This window comes from Papilio polytes, unplaced genomic scaffold, assembly GCF_000836215.1.
Source record: "Papilio polytes unplaced genomic scaffold, Ppol_1.0 DF824273.1, whole genome shotgun sequence".
NCBI lineage: Eukaryota > Metazoa > Arthropoda > Insecta > Lepidoptera > Papilionidae > Papilio > Papilio polytes.
Genome location: NW_013524931.1, coordinates 90,111 through 115,503, shown reverse-complemented (window position 1 = coordinate 115,503; position 25,393 = coordinate 90,111). Strand labels below are relative to the sequence as shown.

General features: G+C 33.5%; 1 protein-coding gene across 1 annotated transcript in view; it reads left to right on the top strand.

Annotated features, from left to right (window-relative positions):
* Positions 1-1,968: 1,968 nt before the first annotated feature.
* Positions 1,969-25,393, top strand: part of LOC106103496 (serine/threonine-protein kinase SIK2-like) — a gene marked incomplete at its 5' end in the record, with an annotated part of 27,934 nt that continues 4,509 nt past the window's right edge. Inside the window, 7 exons of the mRNA XM_013283278.1 lie at positions 1,969-2,085; positions 9,833-9,896; positions 12,146-12,261; positions 13,083-13,253; positions 13,691-13,814; positions 24,212-24,438; positions 25,288-25,390. Of these exons, the coding sequence (XP_013138732.1) occupies positions 1,969-2,085; positions 9,833-9,896; positions 12,146-12,261; positions 13,083-13,253; positions 13,691-13,814; positions 24,212-24,438; positions 25,288-25,390 (922 nt within the window). The remainder of the gene's footprint in view (positions 2,086-9,832; positions 9,897-12,145; positions 12,262-13,082; positions 13,254-13,690; positions 13,815-24,211; positions 24,439-25,287; positions 25,391-25,393) is intronic.

Here is a 25,393-nt window from a genome sequence, read left to right as displayed (position 1 = left end):
TCACATTCGGGTCAATGTCGGCACATCGCTTGCTATGACCGAACTTCGCAATGCCGTAAATACATCGCCTGTCCTGTTTTCTGTTGCCTTCGTGTCTAAAATCATACTGAATCTGCAAAATCCATTTGACTAACGAGACTAACAGCCAGACATGTTGTTAAGAAATCCTCCAGTATACAGCTTTCTTACTAAATTATTTAAAACTTTCTTACTAAATCGAGCAATTACTGTTGCCCAAAGCGACGAAAATAAGAGACCAGACATTTAGCTGGCCGTGGCAGTAATCGAGGAAGTCATTATCAATCTTAAAATGAAAGCAATTAATTACAAAATCACATGCCGAATAGTCCCGAAAATATTAGTTTGAAAATAGTAATTTCCTAGTTTTTTACTGCATCATAAAGTAATAAAAATAGAGAGAAAAAACTCAGGGTATTCATTTCATATTCGTATTTCGATAAAAGACCAACCTCCTAGAAAAATTCGCATACAAAAGATCTCCATTGAATTAATTTATATCAGCGTCTCTTCCATTAGGGAAGTCTTATTTAAATTTTGCGACCGTACCATTTCCTTTGAAATATTAGTAACTTTCTTTTATTAGATATTTTATTGAGTGGTCTGTGTAGAGGTCGCTCCAATCACGTCAATTGGCTCAATCGTCTGGGGCAAGTGACGTCCATTTTGACGTCAACGCCTCTTTGTCTGACAGCGAACCGCTACAACTGTTCTTTTCTAACTGGAGGACAAAAGTTTTCATGAGTTTACTGCTTAGAATTATTAGTGTCCTTGCTCGAGTTTATTTAGGACTTTAGACTAAAGTCCAAGTTAACTCTAGCTTTGGGTATATATATAGGTTTTGATTTTACAGAGTATGTTTGTTAATATATTAGGGTATATAACAATCTAAAATATTACAGATATAAAAGCATCAATTGTAACTAAAAAACATTCCAATCAGATGTGGTTAGTACTGATTTCTATTTTCATATATATGCAATTATTTTTATTTACCAATAACATATCGAGATTAATAGCTTAATAAAGTAACGTAAATTACATATATCTCATTAAATTAACTCATAAAAGTGGATTAGAGTTTAATCTAAACTATACAGAGGTCATCTCCATACAGACAAGTTTGATAGGAACGTCGACCTAGAACGAAACATTGCACTTTTGCCTTGAATGCGGAGTAATGTCACGCAAGGACACTGGGCTTCAATTACTTTGTAAATACTGCGCATTCTTGCAAATATTCGCTGAAGTACTGCGCATTATTTAAAACTAAGTTATCTATAGAAATAATATAAACTATAGGCTATAAACATACAACATACAACAAACAAACATACAACACAGGCTAAGTAACTTGAATTCTAAGAAACAGTGTCTTCTGACTTAATTTTCTCTAGTCTACGGTTTTTTGTAAGTATTGCGAATTGTTCATGCCTAAATTAATAAAAGACCCGTCTATATCTTACATAGGATGAACATCTAAATTATCGTAAAATAATTCGTTTCCACCATTTAACATAATTTCGAATAATCTGGAATCTGCTTTATGAACACATCGTGTAAACAACATGCCCACGCTTCAAAGCCAAAGAATTTGCCTTGCACAATCTTGCCATAGGTTGGCAATGAAATCTCGAACTCTACCGTCATATGACGTCACGATTAAACCGTAATATGGTTATAAACAGACATTTGGCAGAGAAAAGAACGCATAGGAAGAAGTGTTCTCTATCTGTCTCTCATCCGTCGATTAATGATACGGAATGCATCTACGAATATCGCTTCGTTATTGTGGGGATTTTAGGTTAAATCAAACATTATAAACGTGAGTTTCCACTGCTGAGGCACCTCTACAAGTAATGCTAAAGATACAGAATAATGTTTAAAAAGTTACAGTTATTGTAATTATCATAGTGAATGTTTTTCAATTTCCGTTTTTTCTTGTTACAGGTAGCAATTAAGATAATAGATAAATCACAATTAGACGCCGGCAACCTTCAGAAGGTCTACCGAGAAGTGGACATCATGAAGAGGCTGGATCATCCTCATATTATTAAGCTTTATCAGGTAAGATATTTTTTACATCTAGCTTATTAATATATACTTATATTATAAAGAGGAAGGATTTGTATTTTTGTATGTAACGAAATAACTCAAAAACTACTAGGCCGATTTCAAAAATTCTTCCACCATTATAAAGGTACGTTGTCACTAAGTAACATAGGATATTTATTTATTTCACGCGGACGAAATCGCGGGCAAATCATACCAAGAATAAATATAATTCAAACCAAGACAGTAACGTAAAACATAAAACGGTTGAGAAAAGAAACCTTTCAATCTTTATTTAAGGATATGCTGTCAAGTAATTGATCGATAGAACTGAAATGTATCCTAATTTGGTTAAAATGATTTCCTGTATATTATTATTATTTTTCCCTTATTTTATTTGTCCTTTTACGAATCATGTGAATTATGTCCTTAATTGTCTGCTTACAAATCTAGACAACAGGGAAATAAAAACTTATTACCATTGCGTTTAAATGTTTACTTAATATTTCTTCTATTGTTTGTTGAAGCAATGTATCTTGACTCTATATTGTTATTCAAGTATAAAAATATACGTCTGTTTAAAGTTAATTAAATTATACATTTTCAATGTAAGTAATAAGAACGAAAATAGCTCAGCATTAGGCTTATGCAGTATAGTACCATGAGAATCATATATCTGATCTCTTGATAAAAACATATTTCGGACGTCGTTGACCACTCGTTTGCCTCCTTCACTTATAAAAAAAATGTTTGTTATCGAGAATGATTTGTGGATGCAATACAATTTAGTCACAACTAGTAGATATAACTGTCATTGCCGTTACGAGTTAGCCGTTAGCTGTCAGCGGAACAAATCCGTTTGAATTAACAGTAACTGACTTATGCTGGGTTTCTGATCTTTCAATTTATTTTATCACTAGCTTTCACCCGCTATTCTGATTAAAAAAAAAAGTGAGTAGCCTATGTGTTCTTCCAGACTATCATCTACATCTACACCTAATTTCATTGAAATCCGGTCAGCCGTTTAGGCTACAAACTCTAACAAACGTCCATCTAAACTTTCGCAGTTATAACATTAGTAAGATTGCCTAGTCTTTTGTTAGTGTTAGGTTAAACTAAGTTTCAAATGAAATAAACTCTAAATTACGTAGTTCGGAAACGCATTTCGTAAAGTTATCGAACCAAAAACACTAACGAATAGTTAAATGTGAGAAACCAGCTATTAATACATAGCTGTAGTAGTATTTGGTTGATACGCTATTTAGTCGCGATCTGCTTGACCAACCGCGACACTCGTATAATGCATGACAAGTTTGCAAACTCAAATCTAGGACATAACGTAATTCCATGTTATGTCTATAAAAAATATAAACGCGTCTTATGTCCGTAATAAAGTTGTCTGCCTAGTCACAGTAATGTTTTCTTAGCCTCAATAATAATTGTAACTTTATGTACCACCGTTAATCGTTCTGCTTATATTAAATGTAACTTTCTAATGACACGAAGTGAAAGTGAATTTATAGATATACGTTTGCAAGGCTCTTGCCAAATTGTTGTTATAAATCTTTTTAGATATGGAGTGACGTACTGACGTCTCTAATCGAAATCGTTGTTATTTACAGTCTAGCAAATTGTTTACGTAACAAAAAGAATAGTATCAAGATAACCAAAGTAGATTAAATGTATACTAGCTTTTACCCGCGACTCACAATTGTAATATTTTTCATTTGATTTAAATCAACTAAAACACTATAGGTAAGCAGTAGATTATATATCTTTGAAACTACACGTGTTGGGAAATTATCATAAAACGGTAGGTGTGTCTGTTGAAACGTAAAATTACTTCTCGGTGCGTTTAAATTTTTCGTAATCATTGAAGCCAATATTTATAGCAATTAACACAATTTTCCTAACACGCTAGCTACCAGTACTACGGAATGTCGAACACTGCAACTTGAAGTAGAATTAAAACACCCCTATTCGGGCAAACCGCTTGTTAAACTGCCTAATAAATACAGAAGTAACTACAATTTACATTTATTGTAACATATCAAGTAATTTACGTAATGATTGAACTATAAGCAATTCATGTTTTATATGACCAATGAATTACGATTGTAACTATTCTTTCTTACTAAAAATAGAGAAAAATATGCTTAAAACAGCTTTGATAATAATCTGAGAGCTACTTCAAGCCTTGATCAAACATTTTGTACAGGCAAAATGATACTGATAAACATGTCAATTATTTTTTGTCCGTTCCTGCAAAAGTATATTTATCAAATACTAGCTTTCGCCCGCGACTCCATCCGCGCGGATTAAAAAAAAACAAAAGCAAACTTCCAAACTATCCACTACATCTGTGCCAAATTAAATCGAGATTCCTTCAGCCGTTTAGGCTACAAACTCTAACAAACAAACATACATCCATCCATCCATCCATCTATCCATCCATCCATCCATCTATTCCATCTAAACTTTCACATTTAAAATATTAGTGATTAGTGAAACATTAAGGACTTATTCACGATGGCTTACATAAACGGGATATAATTATTGTATGTGTCATGTTTTACATAACAACACTGCACTGTAGCAGACTGCGCTTGCCCGCATTACTTCCTCATTCAGGAAATTGTTGTTTTTGCTTCTTAACAATAATGAACTAAACTCATATTGCGTTATATAAATGCGCTATATAGTAAATTATGCCTGTAACTATGCTATATTCTATTACTAGCTTTCACCCGCGACTCTGTCCACGTTGAAAAAAAACAAAAGTGAGTAGCCTATATGTTCTTCCAGGCTATGTTCTAACTGAAAACCAAATTTTATTAAGTTCCGATTAGCCGTTTAGGCAATATACTCTAACAAATATCCATCCATCTAAACTTTCGCATTTGGAATGTTAGTAAGATATATCTTCGATGTGTCTTTTAAATTCATCTTCATAGAATAAGCAGTTTTTCCGTTATCAGCAAACTACGGTTAGTTTGAGAGTAGAGAAAAATTAGTTCAGCAATTTCTATATCCACAAAAAAATAACTCTACAGTTGATGACGGCAGTGACGTAAAAGTTTACTATTATTAGTAGATAAAAAACCGAAGTAATTAATTTATAAAAACCTTAGCAATCTCTAGAAATTTTAATTACCAGATACTTTTTCTACGATTTATTAATTAAGATTTTTAAAGCCTTTTATTCACTAATGAACACAATAGTAGGTATATACTACTAGACTTATATGTATTAATAGCTAAGAACAAAGAAAGTAGTCCTTAGTTCTGTCTCATCATTACCAGCTCACTATACGTCCCCACCGAGAGGCTCGGAGCCTACCCTAAGTAAGGTGACTGGGCCATAGTCAACCACGGTGGTCCATTGCGGGTTGGTTGACTTCACACAATCGTTGAATTCTTTGTGCAGGTTGCATCACGATGTTTTCCTTCACCATAAGAACGTCGGGTAAATTATGTACATATGGAAATTCGAAAAATGTAAATCACATTGGTACATGGCGGGATTCGGACCCAAGACCTGTAGATTACTAGTAAAGTGGTTAAACGACTTAGCCACCGACGCTTTATCTCATTGAATTAACCACTAGAGCACAGAATTAAAATTCTTCTAGAAAATACCATCATCGTATTAAAGTAAATATAACGTCCATGGCCTAGCGAGATAAAGATCAAGGATTTTCAATTCCCATCATTTGACATAAGGTATTGTTTTATAAACGCTATTACATAATTCTACTGCCTCTAATAACTTTACCTAGAATAAAATGCTTCCGTTCTCAAACAATCTTTAAATTAATTTTTGAAGTAAAATCACATTCCTTACATGTAGCCGACAACTTCTAAACATCTATCTTCTGAATATTGAGTTTTGAGGTATTATAAAAAGGAAAAGAGTTAGTAATAATAGGGCAAGAATCCTCGTCTTACAAACTAAGGATCTGGTAAAGTTTTATTGCTACAAATAATTGGTGTAATTGCTAATGTCAAAGAAATATGCTATTCTAATCTATGCATGTAATAAAAATGGAGTGTCTGTTAGTAATATAAAAAAAATAATTGCAGATTTTGGGAATATGATGTATTTACGTTGCTGATAACGATAATCACACTTAAATTTGTTTTGTCTGCCTGTCCGCAAGCCGCTTTTGTTCTGGGTAAACTCCGAAACGGCTGGGCCGATTTCAATCAGACTTTCACAAGGGTAGCTGATATAGACGGGTTTTATAGGTTATTATAGGTTACTTTTTTGTCTTAATACTGCGTGGACGAAGTTGCGGGCAACAGCTAGTGATAAATTGAATTCAATCTAGGTCAATCTGGATTATTGATTTAGTGTAGTTGGTTAACAAACTTGATGTTAATTAGAAACACGTCGCCGTCACAAGGTTTACATTAGCGAGTTTCGGTCCTTTGACGGCATCTGTTTGTTCCACTCTAAACATGGCGAACGTTAATTGATTTGTCGTGCATCGCCCCCGCAATGAAGGTACAGTCCCAAAGAAAATGACTAAAATATGTAATTACAAAAACAATCGAGGTTTTGATAAGAGTAACGTAAAACAAAGGTTATAAAGTGCTTTAAAATAATCGCCTTCAAAATCTTAATTTAGGTTGTATTCAAATTTGCATACAATGTAGTTCGTATCACATTCGCAGGTTTTTGTAACTTAAAATATTAGAAAACTTTTCATGAACATTTTGTTCAACTTGTGCGTTTGCTCTACGAATTGCTCTTCGAATGGTATAATAAATAAATGCAAAAAATGCTATACTAACCTTAATCTAACTTTACTTTAACCTTTAAAGGCGCTTCACGTGTCTCGTACGTACGATTATTTCCTTATCTTAATTACTTAAAGTAGTCACCTGGAAGTTTATGACGAAACTTGTTGTTTATGTAATTAATTAACAGTGGTTGAGCCCGCTATAACATCTTCGCACGAATGGGCCAGCTCGCCCGGTATAATACCACGACCACACAGAAGACGGGCGTGAAATGGGAGTAATTCCGCGTTTCGTCTGATGAATGTGGTGCCGGAGGCCCAACTTTAGTCCCTTTTCCTTCCCACACTTATTCTTATAAGAGGATGGGAATGGAACGTGGATTTACGGAGGAGGAGAGGCATAGGAAGGGAAAATATCCTGTTTATGTGCGTTTCCTCCGTCGATTAAGTGTAGGCAACGCATTCGCTATTGCGAAGGTCGCTTCACCATTTCGGCGGATATAAAAAAACGTAAAATCTACAAAGGCTAGGCGTCTAAAATATAGGTAAAAGCCGTTTTTAATATAACCAGTGAACGATAACAAAATTGTTTTCAAACAATGGCTACTCAATGGTTCTCAATAGCGTTGTAGAATTAAACAGTGAATGAACTGGACCAAGTTGTATAAACATTTTCTACGGCGTGTATACGTGAAGCGAGGCGCGTCCTTAAACGCGGGAAGGGGCGTTATTTCCGTTTGATGTTATCATCGTACGGTCAAACATCCGTGTTTTGTATTTCTACTGCAATTATGTACGCACACGGTTATATTACAATGTCTGTATAAATAAAAATATAATTTTTTTATAATTACGTTTGCAGTGTTCTAAGAACGTCATACAAAGCTTGTTTCCTAAAGTCTTATAGTGTTCAGTTTAACGAAACATTTGACATTGATTAACATTATTTTTTTTATTATTAGGTATTAGACTTATTTGGGTAAATACTTTTGCTTAACATTTCATATTAATTAACTAGGTTAATCACAAGAGTAACCATGAAATACCAAGTAGCTTAATGAACGTAGAATGAGATTTTAAGGTCAGATTAAAACATACTGATTACAAATATATAGCGAGTCCAATTGAACTAATTTTACACGCATCAAAAAGTTTAATCCGCATTGACCATGAATGCAGAGAACTCAAAACATAGGAAATGTATACACGAAGTGCGATAAAATCTCAAAAAATAATTTGCATTCATAATTAATCTAATCATAATAATTTTATCTGTGATTATTTTTCTCTCTTTTCATGAAGTGTAAGTTTGTCCAGAACTGGCTTTTTTATATGCATGTGGAGTAAAAAACACATGTACTTGCGTTTTCATTAATAGTTAAGAACACATCGTAATCAGTTAAATAAGATTTATCATGTAATTTTGAAATTTAAACTATAAGGAAGTAAAACTTCAAAAATAATATAGAACTAGTTCAATATAATACCGGCAGTGTGTAAAATATAAAACAATGGCCGTGAACGACAAGACATAAACATTGACTCACCGAGATATTTATAAAGGTTTTACTACTCTGCGGTCAGTTCATCGGCGAAGTGTTTAAACACAATACATCCCGAATACTTCGTTAGCAAAGCAACAATTTTATTGTCAGTTCGACCCAACTATGGGGAATGCCGACTTACAATCATACTGTTATTCTGAATATAATAATTATTCAATAATTTGTTTTTGTATTTACTGTGAGACTGGCTTGGGTTTCCCAATGTAAATATTTTTGTAGAATTAAAATGTCGAAGATATTATTTTTTCTTAATTTCTATTTAAATTGAAGCACACTTTCTGACACTATTTTTATATATTAATTAATTCATTAGGATGTTATAGAATCCTGATTATTTGAAGGAAAGGTAATGGCGAATTTTAAAATCAGTATTTGAACAAATGCAATTTCATTACTTGATGAATTTATGTTGATATCTAAGACAATTCTTAACCAATGTTACTGAGGCAAATAATGTGATTATCACGTCAATTTGATTACGGAAGTTTTATCTAACCTTGTATAATAACTCTATGTTAACGTAAGGGCTTCTTATTAGTTTTATAATAACTAGGAAGCGATGTTTCCGTTACAATAGATATCTGTTGACGTCATTTATTTGTTTATGTAAATTTTGTTTTAAATGCTTCCTTTTAGCGTTTATGCCGATATTTTCGTGTTAATTTAATTAACGGGTTTATGGTTTCTTATAAGACAAATGTGTGTTTTTCAGGATTTCCAGGACTAGGAAAGCGCGGATAGTTTATAAATGCTTGTAGTTCAAAATTGTATTATGGTACAAATAACAAAGTTAACAATTTTCTTTTTAGATATGTTAAGATTTATCGAAAACTTATGCAAAGACTAATCGATATACAAATTTTGTTTTCTCGATATATCTATGTAATTAGAGTCTATTTATTACTAAAAGACTGTATTACCTTGTTATATAAAAAGAAAATGTTTCATTTTGTATATTTAGAAAGATTAGTGTTGCCTAAAATAAAATAACCCCGAAAGTCCCATTGACGTTTGCTGAAAATGAAAATGTATTAGACACGCAATATTTTACGTCATTTACACCAACAAGTGTAATTTATCGTGTAAGAAATCATAATTAAAAGTGTTAATGGCCTAAAATAACCATTATAATCTTTATTAAAAAACGAAATTGGTTTTGTTTCTGTCAAAAATACACGATAACCTAGTGATGTAATTGTTGTTAAATATTAAAATTATACATCAATTAGGTAAAATGTGTGTCAGTGTTGTCTATGGATTTAAATCACTTTAATTTTTTACATGTTCAGAATTACAAAGTACCCACTATTTATAACATTAACCAAATAAGGAAATATGACAGTTATCTAATGTGAGAAGTTATGTTTTAGTCTTTTCCTTTGGGATTACCTAACGTATCTTTTGCGGTTAAGTTACAGAATTATAATGAATAATATATTCATTTGTTTACAGGTCATGGAAACGAAAAACATGATCTACATTGTTTCGGAGTATGCAAGTAAAGGTGAAATATTTGGTAAGCAAACATTTTAAACTAATTATTATTTAAAACGTCATATCCAGAAGTTCATTCTGTGAACGAAAATATCGCGATGAAACGTTCATGAGATGAAATTTAAAAATGCCTGTCAACCAATCTGCAAGCTAGCGTGATCGAATAGTGTCTACTTCTAAATTAGGTTAGAATTGAGCTTATTTGCGAACATATCAGCGAACAAACGCAACACTTCAGTAGAAAATGCAAAAATAATTATTGAAAAATAAATCAATCAGTGTTCGAATTTTCGTCTGAATTTCGAAAGCATGTCATTGAATATCGTGGCATCGGTTATTTATCACGGCATGATGAATTGTTAAAAATGTGTAATTAATGTTTGCGACACAGCGATCCTATTTATACAGGCTCGTATCTGAGAGGACGTCATTGAAAAATCCACAGGGGAAAAATGTATATTTTTAACCTTATCCCTATTTGAAAACTAAATCTTAACGTTCCCATTTTATTCGTATGTCAAAAAATTAAAAGCAAATACTTAAATTAAGTTACAGTCGTTATTCGAATACTTTAAAAGTAAAAAGACAATTATAAAGGCTTGAAAAGTCATTACTGTACCCTCTCAAGATCGATTAAGGACTTTTCTTGGTCGTTTTGTGTATGACGTCAGCAGGCTTGCAATGACGTCACCGGCCGGGTTCGCCGGGGTGCGGCGCGGGGTCGGGGCGGGGAAAGGGCAATTTCGCGCACAGCTGACTACGTTCCCGAAAACAATCGGTGCCAACGCAATCTCGTACTTTGTAGGGAATTTCATTAAAATATAACGAGACGCTTCGCACGAAACAATAATTCAATTTCCTTGCTTTTGTAGGTCAGTAGTGTATTGTCTTATTAGCATGTTTACGTTGGAATTGTATTTTATTTAATGAAAACAGAGTCAAAGAAGTAGGTACCAAAAACGCATATTTTTGATATCTCTATCTATAAAGTTTCATTTCAAGTATTTTGTGTTCTGTATCCTAACTACAATATTATATCGCAATGAGAAACGTAAAAATGACAAATAAAATTCTAGAATATAAAAAAAATAAACAACTTGGGTATAGTTTTAATGTGAAATGTAAAAACTTGCGTAATAGTTGTATACGCAACGCGACGTCGCGCTCTAGTTTTCGACTTTACAAAATGTTTACGGCTGAATTTCATCAACTAAAACGACGCAGGTAATTACAAATAAAATAAAAATGGCCCAACGTAACATCTCCCCTTCACGCTAGGCTTGAAACATTTTTACACCTTTTGTATATGATTTTTACACACGAATGCGCTTTTATCAGTTTAATAATTACATTAAAGATTAAGATATCTAAATTATCAAACTTTAATGATAAAAATAGAGACACAACAATGTTAACAATGTAATATGACTTAAACTTACTAAGACTTAAGGCCGGAGGCCTAATTTAAGTCCCTTTCTCTTTACCACCCTTTTCTTATAAGGAGAGGTTGGGAAGACGAAGTGGATTTGACGGTGGAAGAGATGCATAGGAAGGGGAAATATCCTCTTTATATGCGTCTCCTCCTCCGTCGTATAAGGGTAGGCAACGCATCTGCAATTGCGGATGTCTATGGGCAGCGGTCGCTTCGCCATTTTGGCGGTTTCAGGTGGCCGCTTGCTCGTTTGCCACCTTATGTTATAAAAAAAAAAAATTTTCACAGAATTACCGCCGTTTATAGCAAAATATAAATCGAAACAAGATTCAGTTAAAAATAAAGTTAATTTTTAGGTCATTAACTTATTTAAAATACTAATAAAATACATTTCAATAAATGAAGACTTATTAAGGGTAAACTAAGGTTAGAGGACGTTAAAATAACCTTTACGAGCTATCATTGGATATTCTGTTTGTGTTTAAAACGTCTACATTCCTGTCTAGGTATTTATTAGAGGTCGTCCTAGACTCTAACCTCTAAGAATTAAAATTAGACCATTTAATTCGACAAACATTGCGTACATATTTTATTTATTCACCGAATGAAAGTGAATTTAAATAACTATTTAAATTAAAAATTATTTAAGTAGTAATTTTAATGATTATTACGTTGTTAATTGTTTAGTCCATATTTGAGGAGGATTATGTTTTTCGAGATTATGTACATACTACCATGACTTGGAGACTGCCTATACCAATTCAAGAGAGTCCAGTCTATGTTTTAAATAGTTGCCATACTAGTTTTACACCTTATTATAAGTTATTACTTGTCAACAGATTATATCGCGAGGTATGGTCGAATGGCAGAGCAGGCCGCGCGCCGCAAGTTCTGGCAGATTCTCTCTGCTGTCGAGTACTGCCACGAGAGGCGGATAGTGCATCGGGACCTTAAGGTAATACAAGTTTAACAGATACATCTACTACAAACATTGTATCTGTAGAAGATATCGCATCTACAGATACTAGATCTTAAAGTATAACACAAAACAATGCTACAGATAAATATGTAGTAGATATTGCGTCCGCAGATACAGTGTCTATAGTAGATGCTTAAAAATGATTCAAATAAGATTATTCATGCCATCATAGCAACACGTAACGTGGTGATGCGGTTTTTACCGTGACTTCATAATGCGGTTCAAAATCCATCGTGAATTCAAATTAAATCCGTCATTTCACATGATCGTTGGAAATTCTCAACGACTTTTATTTAGTAAAATAGATTGTATATGATTAAATAGGTCTCTTGGGTTTAGTTTTTTAATTTACAAAAATACACGTGTATATCTAATCTTAATTAAAAAAACAAAGTACGGTGTATCTATAGTTATCTAACCTCACAGCTTAGTGAAGGCCTGAACGTAAGTAGTTCAGCCTTGACAGGTATACTATAAGGTACACGTGTATCTCGTAACGTAAATAAACACAAGTACGTAAAGACGCATAAAACGTAAATGCTTTCTTTAAGATAAAAGTTTATAAGTGATATAACATATTATACTTGAAATAGAGTCAGATTACCGTGTAATTTTAAAACCATATTCAATTTTATGTTAATCATTCGAGTCTCAATAATATTCTTTAGTTACGAGTTAAAATGATAGTATTCTTTGTTGTAATTTCTGTGCTTTTCTAGTAAATTTTATATCACAATCGACACGCATCATACTTGAAGCACTATCCATTTTTTTATTTATAAAATGTGTTTGAATAGGCGGAGAACCTGTTACTGGACGCGAACATGAACATAAAGATTGCGGACTTCGGGTTCAGCAATTACTACGCGGCGGGCGAGCTACTTGCTACGTGGTGTGGCTCGCCGCCCTACGCCGCGCCAGAAGTCTTCGAGGGCAAGAGATATACGGGCCCTGAAATTGACATATGGGTACGATATTTCTAAGTTCTTTTTAACTATGGGTGACAACAATACAAACAGCACCAGTATCAAAGACATTAACGTGTTACTAAGAAACACCACTTGACAAGAAAAACACGAGTAGCTATTTTCCGACGCACCTCCCTAACTAAAGGCCGTGCCAATTTTACAGACAAAACAAAAGAAATTCACAAGGAGTTTTCAAAAGCCTACCCAAAACCCTTAAACAATGTAACAATAATCATCACGCGAATCGATATCGCTGACTGAAAAGTCAAATATAAGGAACTGACAATAGCATTCGATAAGTCACGTGCTTATCACGTATTTGTTGATTCTACTAGCGATATCTTTAATGAAAATTCACTTTGTCTAATGAGGCTGACCCGAATACCGAACAAACTTACTTAAACCTTTGTATGTTATTTATGTACCTGTTATTGCAGAGCCTCGGGGTGGTGCTATACGTGCTGGTTTGCGGCGCACTGCCATTCGACGGCTCCACGCTCCAGTCGCTACGGGATCGCGTGCTCTCAGGAAGGTTTAGGATACCTTACTTCATGAGCGAAGGTAACTTCTTATGAACGTTAACTGTTAAGATACCCGTATAAACTTTACGGCAGCTCGCTATCATATGACGGCACAAAACTCAATTAGATATAACAGACGAATGTAACGGGTAAAGTTACTTTTTACTAGTTTATGGATGAATTATTCTACTTTACGGTGACATTTACAAGATGTTTTTATTCCTTATTTTTAAACAGGATTATTACTAATAATAAGAACCTTTCTCTAAGCAAGAGCACTTAGAAAATGGGAACGCAAGAGTAGCACGTAACTTCATTACGTCGCTTCGTTCCTAGGAAATGTTCAAAGGCTTTGCCATTACATTATATAAATGTATATTTCCTTGACATTTGATATTTATATTACACTTTTACCATCAATATGTAATTAAGTGTATTTTCTCCGTAAAATATAAAACAATTTTTAGCAAAATATGTTAGTAAAATAAAAATATTTTAAAGGATTCTAAAATGTAAAATTCAAATGATAATTTAAAATTTAAATAAGTATACAAAAACATTAACAAAAATCTTTTCTATTATTTTTTACTACACTTGCGTGGAATAAGTGAACTTTACTTAGCAACGACTAACGAAGTTATTGGTATGACTTAGCGACGTTGGATTAGGGCCGAAGCAAAACTAATTTACCCACAGCCTCCTACGAGATCGACTATGCTTCGGATTAACCAACTCCATTTATAACCTTCTAGTATGTTCCAGAAGGTTCTAGAAAGTTTTGTCACTATAGTGTAGGCATCTCTACATAACGTTAATTAGATCTTGTTGGTTTTGTGCCTTACGATAAGTCTTAAGATAAGTCGAAATAGTTGTGAACTTTTATATCTATGTAATTTTTATTAACTAATTTATTCTTTATTCAGTGAAAACCATACATTTGAATACAATAGACTTTAAACCCATATGCAAATTGTATATAGGAAGTAAATTGAAGTGAGAAAAAAATATTCAAAACCATGGGATTTGGATTTAAATGAATTTTGATTTAAATCTAGAGAAGATAGGTAACATTTTCATTCTGAGAATAACAACATAGCTTTCGTAGCCGTAGCTCCCATAAACAGTTTCGAAATGTTTAATGTACACTGAGGAACTGCCTTAGTGACCACGTAATGTCATTGAGTGTGGCATTTGTAAACATATATATGTCAATTTATCAAGAGTATTCAACAAAATAGCACAAAGATTTGGTTTTCAAATCTGTCCAGGCCATAAAGATTGACAGATGTATAAATTATGCAAAGAAAAATCGCATGAAATCGGTTACCAATATAATCACATTCGTTTCAAGTCAACAGATATCGCGTTTTAAATTGCAAACCGACGTACTACTTGTATATTTTATAGCATTTTGAAATTCAAATATCTGCGATGTTATTGAAGTTTTTTACGCGTACAATAAAATGTATTGTTATCGAGAAAATGATTCATATTTAAAATCATAACAGCGTTTACAATGAAACAATAACCACGACACGAAAGTAGGAAACATGTAAAAATGAATATTTCGTACCACTTAAGAGTTTTGTACCTTGAGATTTTACGTATTTCACACAAATGGGTTAGAAATAAAATTCCTCGACTGTTTATTCGTAAGGCATAGCTCACATTCGCAACGGCCGCTAGCGTGCAATGCTCGTGTCAGCGCGTAATTACAAAAGATCTGTTGTAGTCACATACTCGGACGCGCTGATTGAATGCTCGTCGCGGTCGTGGGGTCGATGCCCGTGGAATGCGATTTACAACAACAGTATTACTTCCCTACTCTAATGTTCTTTTTTACCAGATTAAGATAAATGCTAACTTATTACGGACATCTTACTAGACCTACAAAGTTACAAGACCCGGTAGATAGAAATCAAACTAAATTTTAATATCTCGTTACTCTTAAAAATGTGTTACAAGTTCCATTACTATACTATTTACTATGCCTAGGTTTTAAATATTTTCTGATAGTACTAACCGTGATAGCAGGGCCTCTCTTAATGGACCAGATATCCTTGTTTTTATACTCGTAAATATCTTGATTTATTCGTTTAAAGACGCTTATTAAAACGTTTCGTCCACAGACAAAAAATTATGGTTATCGGAATAATTATTGTTCATAAATAAAAAATGAAGGTGTAAGCATAAAGGGTTTTTTACGATCATGTTTCGAGGTGATGTGAATTGAGGTCAAGACACAGTTCTTAAATAAATTTTCCCTTCCTATCTATTTTCATTCACATAGAATAACGTAGGAATCACTTTTAATCCTACAACAATGACATATACATTAGTTGCCGCCAGCGACTCCGCTCTCGTGGATATATAAAAAAAGTAATTAGCCAATATATTCCAAACTATCCTCTATGTCTATGTCAAATTTCATCGAGATCAGTTTAGCAGTTTAAGCTACAAACTCTAACAGACATCTATTATTCTAAACCATCTAAACTTTCGCATTTATAATATTAGTAAGCAAGATTAATTTTACGAAAATAGCTTATCAAAATAATTTTAGAGTATATTAAAATTAGAACTGCCTTAAACAAGTATGTATTGTTTAGATGTAGATTAAGAGAAAATTTTTTGTCGAACCCTTGGGGTTATAAACATAGGTGATTTTTATTTAAAAAAAATAATGGATTACAAAAATATACGACGTACGTTACGCTATGTGATATTTTTTTGTCAATATTGAATTACAAAGTGCTATTTTTAGTTTGTTCGCTAACAAGCTTACTTTTTGAGTTAAATTTTCTGGTTGTATAAACAGCGTGGGATGGGAGTAAAAGTATCTTGCGGAGCTTTGAGTAAACTGTGTTAACAAGTACGATTTTGTGGAAAAACACGGACCGAACAGGCATCTGCGGAGTGAATTCTTTTAATAAAAACAAACCGGTAACGTTCGAAGTGGACTCCTTTTGAATTTTCGCATTCAAACATCATTTTCATTATGTTCGAAATGCAAGGAATTTTCATCCTTTGTTGTTTGTTTTGCAAGCTTTATGAATAGCAGTGATTGAAGTGGATTGGTATCTGACAGATATAGTTACGATCGGAGAACAATTGTTGTACATATTAGGAGTTTTTTTTAATTTCCTTTTTTACGTAGCTTGCATTATACAAGTAAAATGTAGTACGATTTTAGGAACGTTAGTTTCGGCTTTACTTAATTACGTTTTTCTTTTGTTTATTGAATCCTAAGAATATATACAAATTTATATTTTCCAAAATAATGTTTATTAATTTATGACGTCACATTAAATATTTGTTATCATTAACCAAATTCTAATGAGTGTCGTCAACACAAATGTTATCGTCTGACGAATTTGGTCTTCCAAACATTCTCTATAAACAAACAAGTGATAAATTTATTTTGGTTTAATGAGATTCCTCACAGTAAACGTGACATACGACACATACTATGGGCGCCTTAAATGTGGTGCTAACGAGTTGGGAACATAGTACACACGTGATATAAGGCGTAGTACTCACGATGTACTTTACGTCTAGTCGTGTAGTAAAACGTTTCATATTTGTAATACAAATTGAGATATTTACAAATTACACGTGGCGTTGCTGACGTCGAAATGTGTAACTGGAAATATTTCACACTAAATCGAACACTTAAAACAAGAGTTCAATTAATTACTTTTGGCTAAATTAATGTAAATTAACGAACTGATAAAGAATTTATTTCAGCCGTTGAAATAAAATGGAAAGGAATTATAATTCGCATAACATTAACGTATAGGCACTTTAAAAAAAAATGACGTCAAAAATTTCGTAGCAAGATTTCCTTCGCATCAATAGCCAATTAATTTCCGTAAAGATAGGTTTTTAATGACAGCGACCTACTTCATAGTAATAAGTAGAGTGAGTGAGAAAACCAGCGATCGTGAAAGCAATGCAATCGATATGTGTAATTTACGTCAGCGATTTGTTCAGTCGTGCATACTCGGCGTAACGTTGTGCTGACCGTGTAAACAATTTTCCTATCCGCCGTCATATTTCCACACATGTAAAGGCAATGGATTGCAAACAAGGAAGTGTTAAAGACGGTCTTATACTTGGGTTGTATATCGCTGCTTACCAAAGGCTAAGTTCTAAGTTGTCTATTTCCGTACTTGAGGTGTACTAAATTTTTAAAAAGAAAAGTTTTTTTTTTCATTTCGATAGACTTTCACGACCTCATCAATTACAGAAGAAGTTGCAAAGTTATCAACAGTTTAGCAAGCAACTAGAGACATTTTTAGGTTATTATATTAATTTAATTCTTTCAATTATTTGACTACAGTAAAAAAAGAAACTGTTGAAATAAAAACTTATTTTTTATCTGTAAAACCTTGTTTAATTTTATTTTAATATTTATAAGTGGTCATAAATCTAGTAGTCTTCGAAATGTTGAAAAAACAATAGGAATTTTAAGACCTATTCGAGTTTAATTAACAATTAATATTTTATCTTGTGCAATAATAATGTAAAACATAATGACTACACAGATTATGTAAGATGCCACTAATTAAAGTGCACGCTCATCACGAGAACATACGTCTTACGTAATTATGATTGTTTGCGGATAATTATACTCATTCAAAATATCCAATCTTTAAATAATAAAACAAATGTATTTTAAACGCATTTTGTTCCTAGAATAGTATATATAATTAGTAACGCCTTTATTTTTACAATAGGTTTTTCTATTTTTTTCGCGTTTGTTTTTCCCTTTTTTGTTCAGAGAACGATTCGAAAGTCGCATTTAAATGAAACGAAACTTTTTATCTACAAATAGAATATTTGAAATGTAAAAATAGAGATTTTCCCATTTTATTATCTTCTTATATAGAAATTATATACAATCTGATAATTTCTGTTTTTATTATTGGGATAAATTTATTTTTACATTCAAAGTTCGATCATAAAATAATATACATTTTGCTACTAAACTAGAAACACGCGACGAAATGTACATAGTGCCAAACCATTAAATGGAAAACACATCAAAGAAGAGTTTTTATAACACGAGCGAAAGCAATAAAACTTACTTCATCGCTTGCTACTTTATTAACCTCATCCTCTTGTTCATAAATCTTTTTAATTCAAAAATACAATGTACTATTTGTATATTTTATATCTCTATGCGAACGATAACTCATTGTTTATATTTCTACACGTGCAATTTTCTTAAATACTCAACTTATCTCAAAAATTATCTGTAAATTCAAACTATTCACTTGTAAATATTTTTGCAGTACGAAAACTCTTCTTCAGTTTTTTATGTTCTATTAATACTAGCTGTTGCTTACGACTTCATCTGTTTCAAAATGAAAAATGATAAAAAAAACAAAGCCTATGCTACTCACTGATAACGCATCTTTATAATCGTGACAGAATTTTTAAAATCAGCCCAGTAGTTTTTGAGTTATTTCAACACATACAAAAATACAAATCTTTCCTAATTTTTATATTAGTAGAGGAGTGAAACTAAAAATGTCGTGTAGATTAAAAAATATTTGTAACAAATTACGTACATTATAGTTACTTCTACAGCCACGATATCATAAAGTGATTACTTACTTTTTGTTCATTGATCGAGCACGTGCTGCTCTATGACGGTGGCGCCAGAAATAGTATCCATTGACGCTGGCTACGTAAACGTTTCATGAAGTGGAAACCGTACCTTTGACGTAAGAAATTATAAGTTTACAGGAACTGAGATTGAAAGACGTTAAGCTACTTTGGATTGTTTTTGCTACTTTGACTTATTTTTTTTAGCATAAATTGTTGAAATGCTAAAATAATTTCGGGTTCATAAAAACGATGATGAGAAAGGTTTTTGTATTTTTTTTCTAAATAACCTTTAAATTTTGGGGTTGTTTGTATATCAATGTTGAATCGGAAACTAAAGATTTTATGCACGTTTTAACGTTGTTCTGAATTAATCAAAATCTAAACGATTCGTGTAAAACTAATATATATTTAAAAATTAATAATACTTTCGCCTACCGTTTCAGTTGTAACCTTGTACGTGTTTATTTCAAACGAAGTCTTATTTAGTCTCAAATATTCATAACATGGCGTGTTCCAACGACGTACTGTATTCCCTAACGAAAACTGTATACGTGTTATATTTTAGGTGGTATTTACGTGTCTAGATACACACCTGAGACCAACGTAAACTTTTTACATAAAATGTACTTTGTGTAAAAAATAAATCTATTTTTTTTCTTACTAGCAATGTTGATAACATTAATAGATAATTGTTAACTGAAGTTAAAGTTTTATGAATTTTCAAATTTTACTTTTTTTCAACTAATTCATCATTCAAAGATTTAACATCAGTAGATAGAGTTCTTTCGTTTCACAATTTCTATCAACATTCGTAAGACACCAAACTAACGATTTTCACAATTTGACCGTAACATAGATATATATCTGAGGACTTGACCTTGCTCGACTAACATTGCACAAATGGGTATCAGCGGGGAAAATCTCACTGGTTACGTGACATGCTTGCACAGTGCCTCTAAGCGATTGTAAAATACTTACTTATCCTAAGTAGGTATATCTGCCCTAACCTTCGACCCTGGTTGGAAAGACAATTTATATAACCACACCTACGTCAATAATCATAAAAATCCAACTGCATCAAGGAACACTTTATAATTTTTAATTCTATGCCAACTTTTTGTTCGAAGCTGTCTAATTACGAATTGACGAATTATAATAAAATAATATATTATACAAAAACTAACATTCTATTCACATTTAAAATTGTGAGAATGATTTAATCAGTAATCGTACCTCGTTAGCTACCTCGGAATAACTACAACATTTATTTTATAAAAGACATGCTGGCTGTTTTTCATTGTCATGTTTAAAAAAAAAACGTCGCTTTGAATAAAAAAGTTAGTCAGCAGGAAACAAGATGGCGGCACACGAACAGCTGATGCAGCTAGCCCATGTTACAAAACGAGAACGTTTTATACTCTCCACTCTAGCACGGCTTTTGCTACAAATGCTTTCTGTTCTACGATTTTTTGCATTATATTTGCACATGTCGACAAAGTGTAATAAAATATATATTCACTAAACGACCGTTAAATAACCATTAAATAACTGAGTGCAGAAATTAGAGTATGCTTGTATTGTTTTACAAAACTTTATTGTATAGCATGGTATCTATTCATAGTTTATTTTTATTTATGAGCCTTACCCGTGGTTATAAAACTTCGCACCCTATAAAGACCTGATATTTATGTATTAGGGATGAATAATTCATTTGTATTAATAGAAAGTTCGCGTAGCGGAAAATTTAGTCACACTCGGAGATTCAATAATATTTGTATCACAACGTACATACGCGTTATTAAATTTTTCTGGCTATACATTTTATAAACGTCGTGTTTATCTCTTCATATTAGCTGTCATTTAACGTCGTAGTCGTAGCAAAATTAACTAAAACCGCAGCAGATATAAGCTTGTAACAGTGACAGATTCATTAAGCTTTTATTTAATGCGCTACCATATGTTGTTTGGTTAAGTACTAATCCAAATTGCTGGTAAAGATTTTAATTAAACATGTCAATATGAACGATTCAAAATCGAGTGAAAAAACGAGACTAATTTGGTGTGGTTTTTCCATTGCGGTAATATTCATTGGGTTGGCAGAGTTGGATTATTACGCACGGTTTGTCGTCCTCGCCCCCTTCGCCCCCTTTGCCCGCATCGGAGGACGTTATGAAAAATGTATTTTCTTTCAAAGTCAAATCGCTCGGGCGGTCGGTGTCGCGGCGTTGACGTCAGCCGTTCTCTGGCGATATTAACATACGAATATCCCTTTTGTTATTGCGAAAATTATCTTTTGGTCTTATTAAAATTGCTTTTATTTAGACATTTGTCATTTATTATCCGGCTGATTCAGGATAATTAAATCAGAAGGTTTAAATATGCCTCTTTTGCAGTAATTGTAAAAACACAAGTATTGTATTTCGCATGATAATAAATGCTTAAAATTACCACATAATTTTGTGAGGTTGTTAGTTAATAATAAAAATAACGGCGTCTATCAACACATGGGCTTGTTTAATTAAAAGTTAGAGGTAAATTCCGGAAATCATTTATTCAGTGCGCTTCTCACGCTTTCGCAACGGTAAAACTTTTAAATAAAGGACGGAAAAAGTTAGGTAAAGTTTAAAAAGATAAGTAGAAATAAAAAAAACTTAAGCGCTCTATATTATTAAAAAGAAAATGTTATGGACTATATTTGCATAAACATTAATATGACTACGTTTCAGTTGCTATTTGAGCAGACACCTGCATTTATACTATCATTTGCCGGCGATTTTGTCATTGCAGAATGAAAAGAAAAATAATTTTTCGTTATGAGCAACGCCACGAAATATGATCTTTTTATACTCAGATTTACACCTTATGTATTACATTCCATACATACAGACAACCAGACATACAGACACTTTTTATTTATAATTGCTGCAGAAATATTTCAGCTCTTACAAGTGTGAAGTGTACACAAGTGTTTGCTTTCATCAGGTGCCCCCTTGACGCCTCCGTTCAATAACTTGTGAATCATTTGTGCTACAAACGACACGACACGACGTATATGCACAAACGCTGTCGTCATAAAATTAATTTTGACAATAACGTCGGTTTATATGCGTCAATTCATATATGGTGTGTTTACATCGAGTTTATGGGCCATCATTAATGGCCGGCGGCCAAGGGAATGACGGCCGTTCGCGGCGTCTGAACGTCGACTTGTATCTCGTAAAATCGCACAAGTTCACGGAGCCATCATGGCCGCCCGACTTTCCACCGCTTTATTAAATAACACCCGCACATTTTTCACTAGATTGCGTCAATGGTCGGGCGGACCGCGCACGATATTTGCGTTCGAACGCGATATTATTAGCATCGCCTGGCGAAAACTTTACCACTCATCGGTTTTATTTTAGAAGAGATGCGAGGGAAGGTAAATAAAATAGTACGGAATTACTCTGGGTTGATGCGCGGCGTGTTTTGTTTGCGCGCCCGAAGTGCAGGATTCGGCCGTTCGACTTGCCGCGATCTATTTCCGAACGCAACGAAACGGTTAAGCGATTATTTATATTCGTATTCGTCACTGCGATTCCAAACTATATTATGTTAAAACTAACTAAAGACCGAGTGCTGAAAATGAAGTATTTACATTAGATTTATTTTCAGCCAGCGGGGGATATATGTTTTTCCCGCCGTCATCCGGTTTGGGCGCATGAAAGCAATTATCGATATTTTATTTAGAATGACGCATGATACGTTGATGCTTTTATAATAGGGACAATTTATAGAATTCACGTATTTAACTTTATATGAAATTAGCGACGAAGCCGAGTTTTGCTTACAAATGTCTGCATTATCCGGCGGAATTAATTTCACCCTTGTCGACACGAATACGTATGCTTAAATAAGAATCATTTATTACATTTGCAATGTTTTTTATTAGTTATCGGTCATTTAAATTCTAACTGGAGTCCTAAATGTTTTCATTGGTCACTACAACAGTTACTTTAATTAATTGTCTTTGAGTGGGACAGTTACACATTTAATTCATTTCCCGAAACACATTCTATTGCGATCCGATATTGAGTTTCCCGGCTTATGTTATAACAGAAAGACGTCATTTCCTGGCCCGGTTCCCCCTGACCTTTAGCGAGGCAAAGCCCGACGCCCTGACATATGACGTCACCAGCTTTACTTACATTTTCGCCTTGCGTTGTTCTAATTTATACGAAACTATTTTAGAAACGTACGTCAGGAAGGCTGTTTATGATATTGTTTATTTGCAACTTGTACTAAAAATAATCTGTTTGGATTCACTTGTATTCTCAATACGGCAAAAATTGTATATAAGGTCGTTATATAAAAAAATGCTTATAAGTTATGCCACTAAGTAGGCAGTCGTTAACACCGGTCTCGTCATTGCGAACACGAATGTATCATTAAACCTCGGGTTTTACGATTACGCTCGCCATATTCGCTTAAATCTCTGATGGCTATCATACTTCTCTGCCAATTTTCGCTAATGCAGCCCAGAGATAATTTCTGAAGCGCCTGTTAAAGGCGTTTAAATTTCATATCGCTCGAGCCGACAGGGCTCAGCCCTGGCCTGATTTAAACAGTATTTAAAGGATAGGGCTGTGAAAAATGTTAACTACGTCATTTATTTTTATAAGCTAAATATCGTTTACTAAAGACTTTACGTAAATATGAAACGCTTTGCAAATGCGATAAGCGGATTACGAAAAGTAAAATTATATTTTAAAGTCTAACACTAACATTAATGGAAGTGATTTGTGTCGTATTTTATATTAAAATTAAGTTTTTTTTTTCTAGAATGCGAATCCCTGATCCGGAAGATGCTCGTCTTGGAACCCATGAAGCGGTACACCATAGAGCAGATAAAGAAGCACCGGTGGATGTCGACGGAGCCCTACACCGCGCCGGTGGTAGCCCCCGACCCGGTCCGAAGTCCTGCACATACTTCCACACATAATGAACCCAATGAGCAAGTCCTTCGACTGATGCAGAGCTTAGGAATCGACCCTATTAAAACAAAAGAGGTGAGTAACCTTACATATATTATCTTGAATATTACTGAATGCTTTTGCACACAGACTGATATAGTAACTTTTTGTATAGAGCTTTTACAAGCTAAAGCAAGCTTAGCTCGCATGAATTTATTTGAACTTTATATGCACTTAATATCAGATATCAGTTATCCAAATGCACTAGTTAAAATTAAAGCTGATTGTAGCAATGCAAACGCTATATCACGCCTTGGAGTTAAACTAAACATTATAATAAAGGATCTTTAAAAACTAACAAATAAGCGTGCGCACTATAAGCCTTTCCTCACAGAGTAATTTACAAGAAAACGTACCATTTCAAATTATGGAATAATGTGATCTCAGTGGTGTAGGTATAATAATGTTTCTTTGTCCATTTGTGGCAAATAACGTTTTAAATTTGTTTTTACGATCTTTCTCATATAGGGCGTAGCATTTACGTAGTCTAAATATAAATGTACGGTAAATCCAATGTGCCTTAGATCTGTACAGTGACAGCTATCCAAAGTATAAAAATCTTGTCACAATACGATTGTGTACATGATAAATTATCTCTCATAGTTGCTTTGTCGTAGTTCACCTGCCGACATTTGTGTCACTCACATAGTCAATTACGTGAAACAAAATGTCACTTAGTCATCCCTTATTGCATTGCACTCAACGACGTTAGTGTATATATTTTCAGTCTAATTTATAGTGCGATTGTTTAAAAGCAAAATCCATTTATCAATTATCATAGAGTCGGGCAAGGCGCACGCTAAACTAACAAAGACACGTAAACTTGAAGTCTGCTTGGGCTTTATTTGGGCTGGTGGTTCAGTTGGGGTAATTTTTGATCGGCAGAGTCTTCGCTCAAACAGTTACGATCATCACGCGGCGATATACCTGCTTCTGCTGGAGCGTTTGCGGGCGCGCGCGGCGGTGGGCGCTAGTGCGGCCGCGGTGGGTG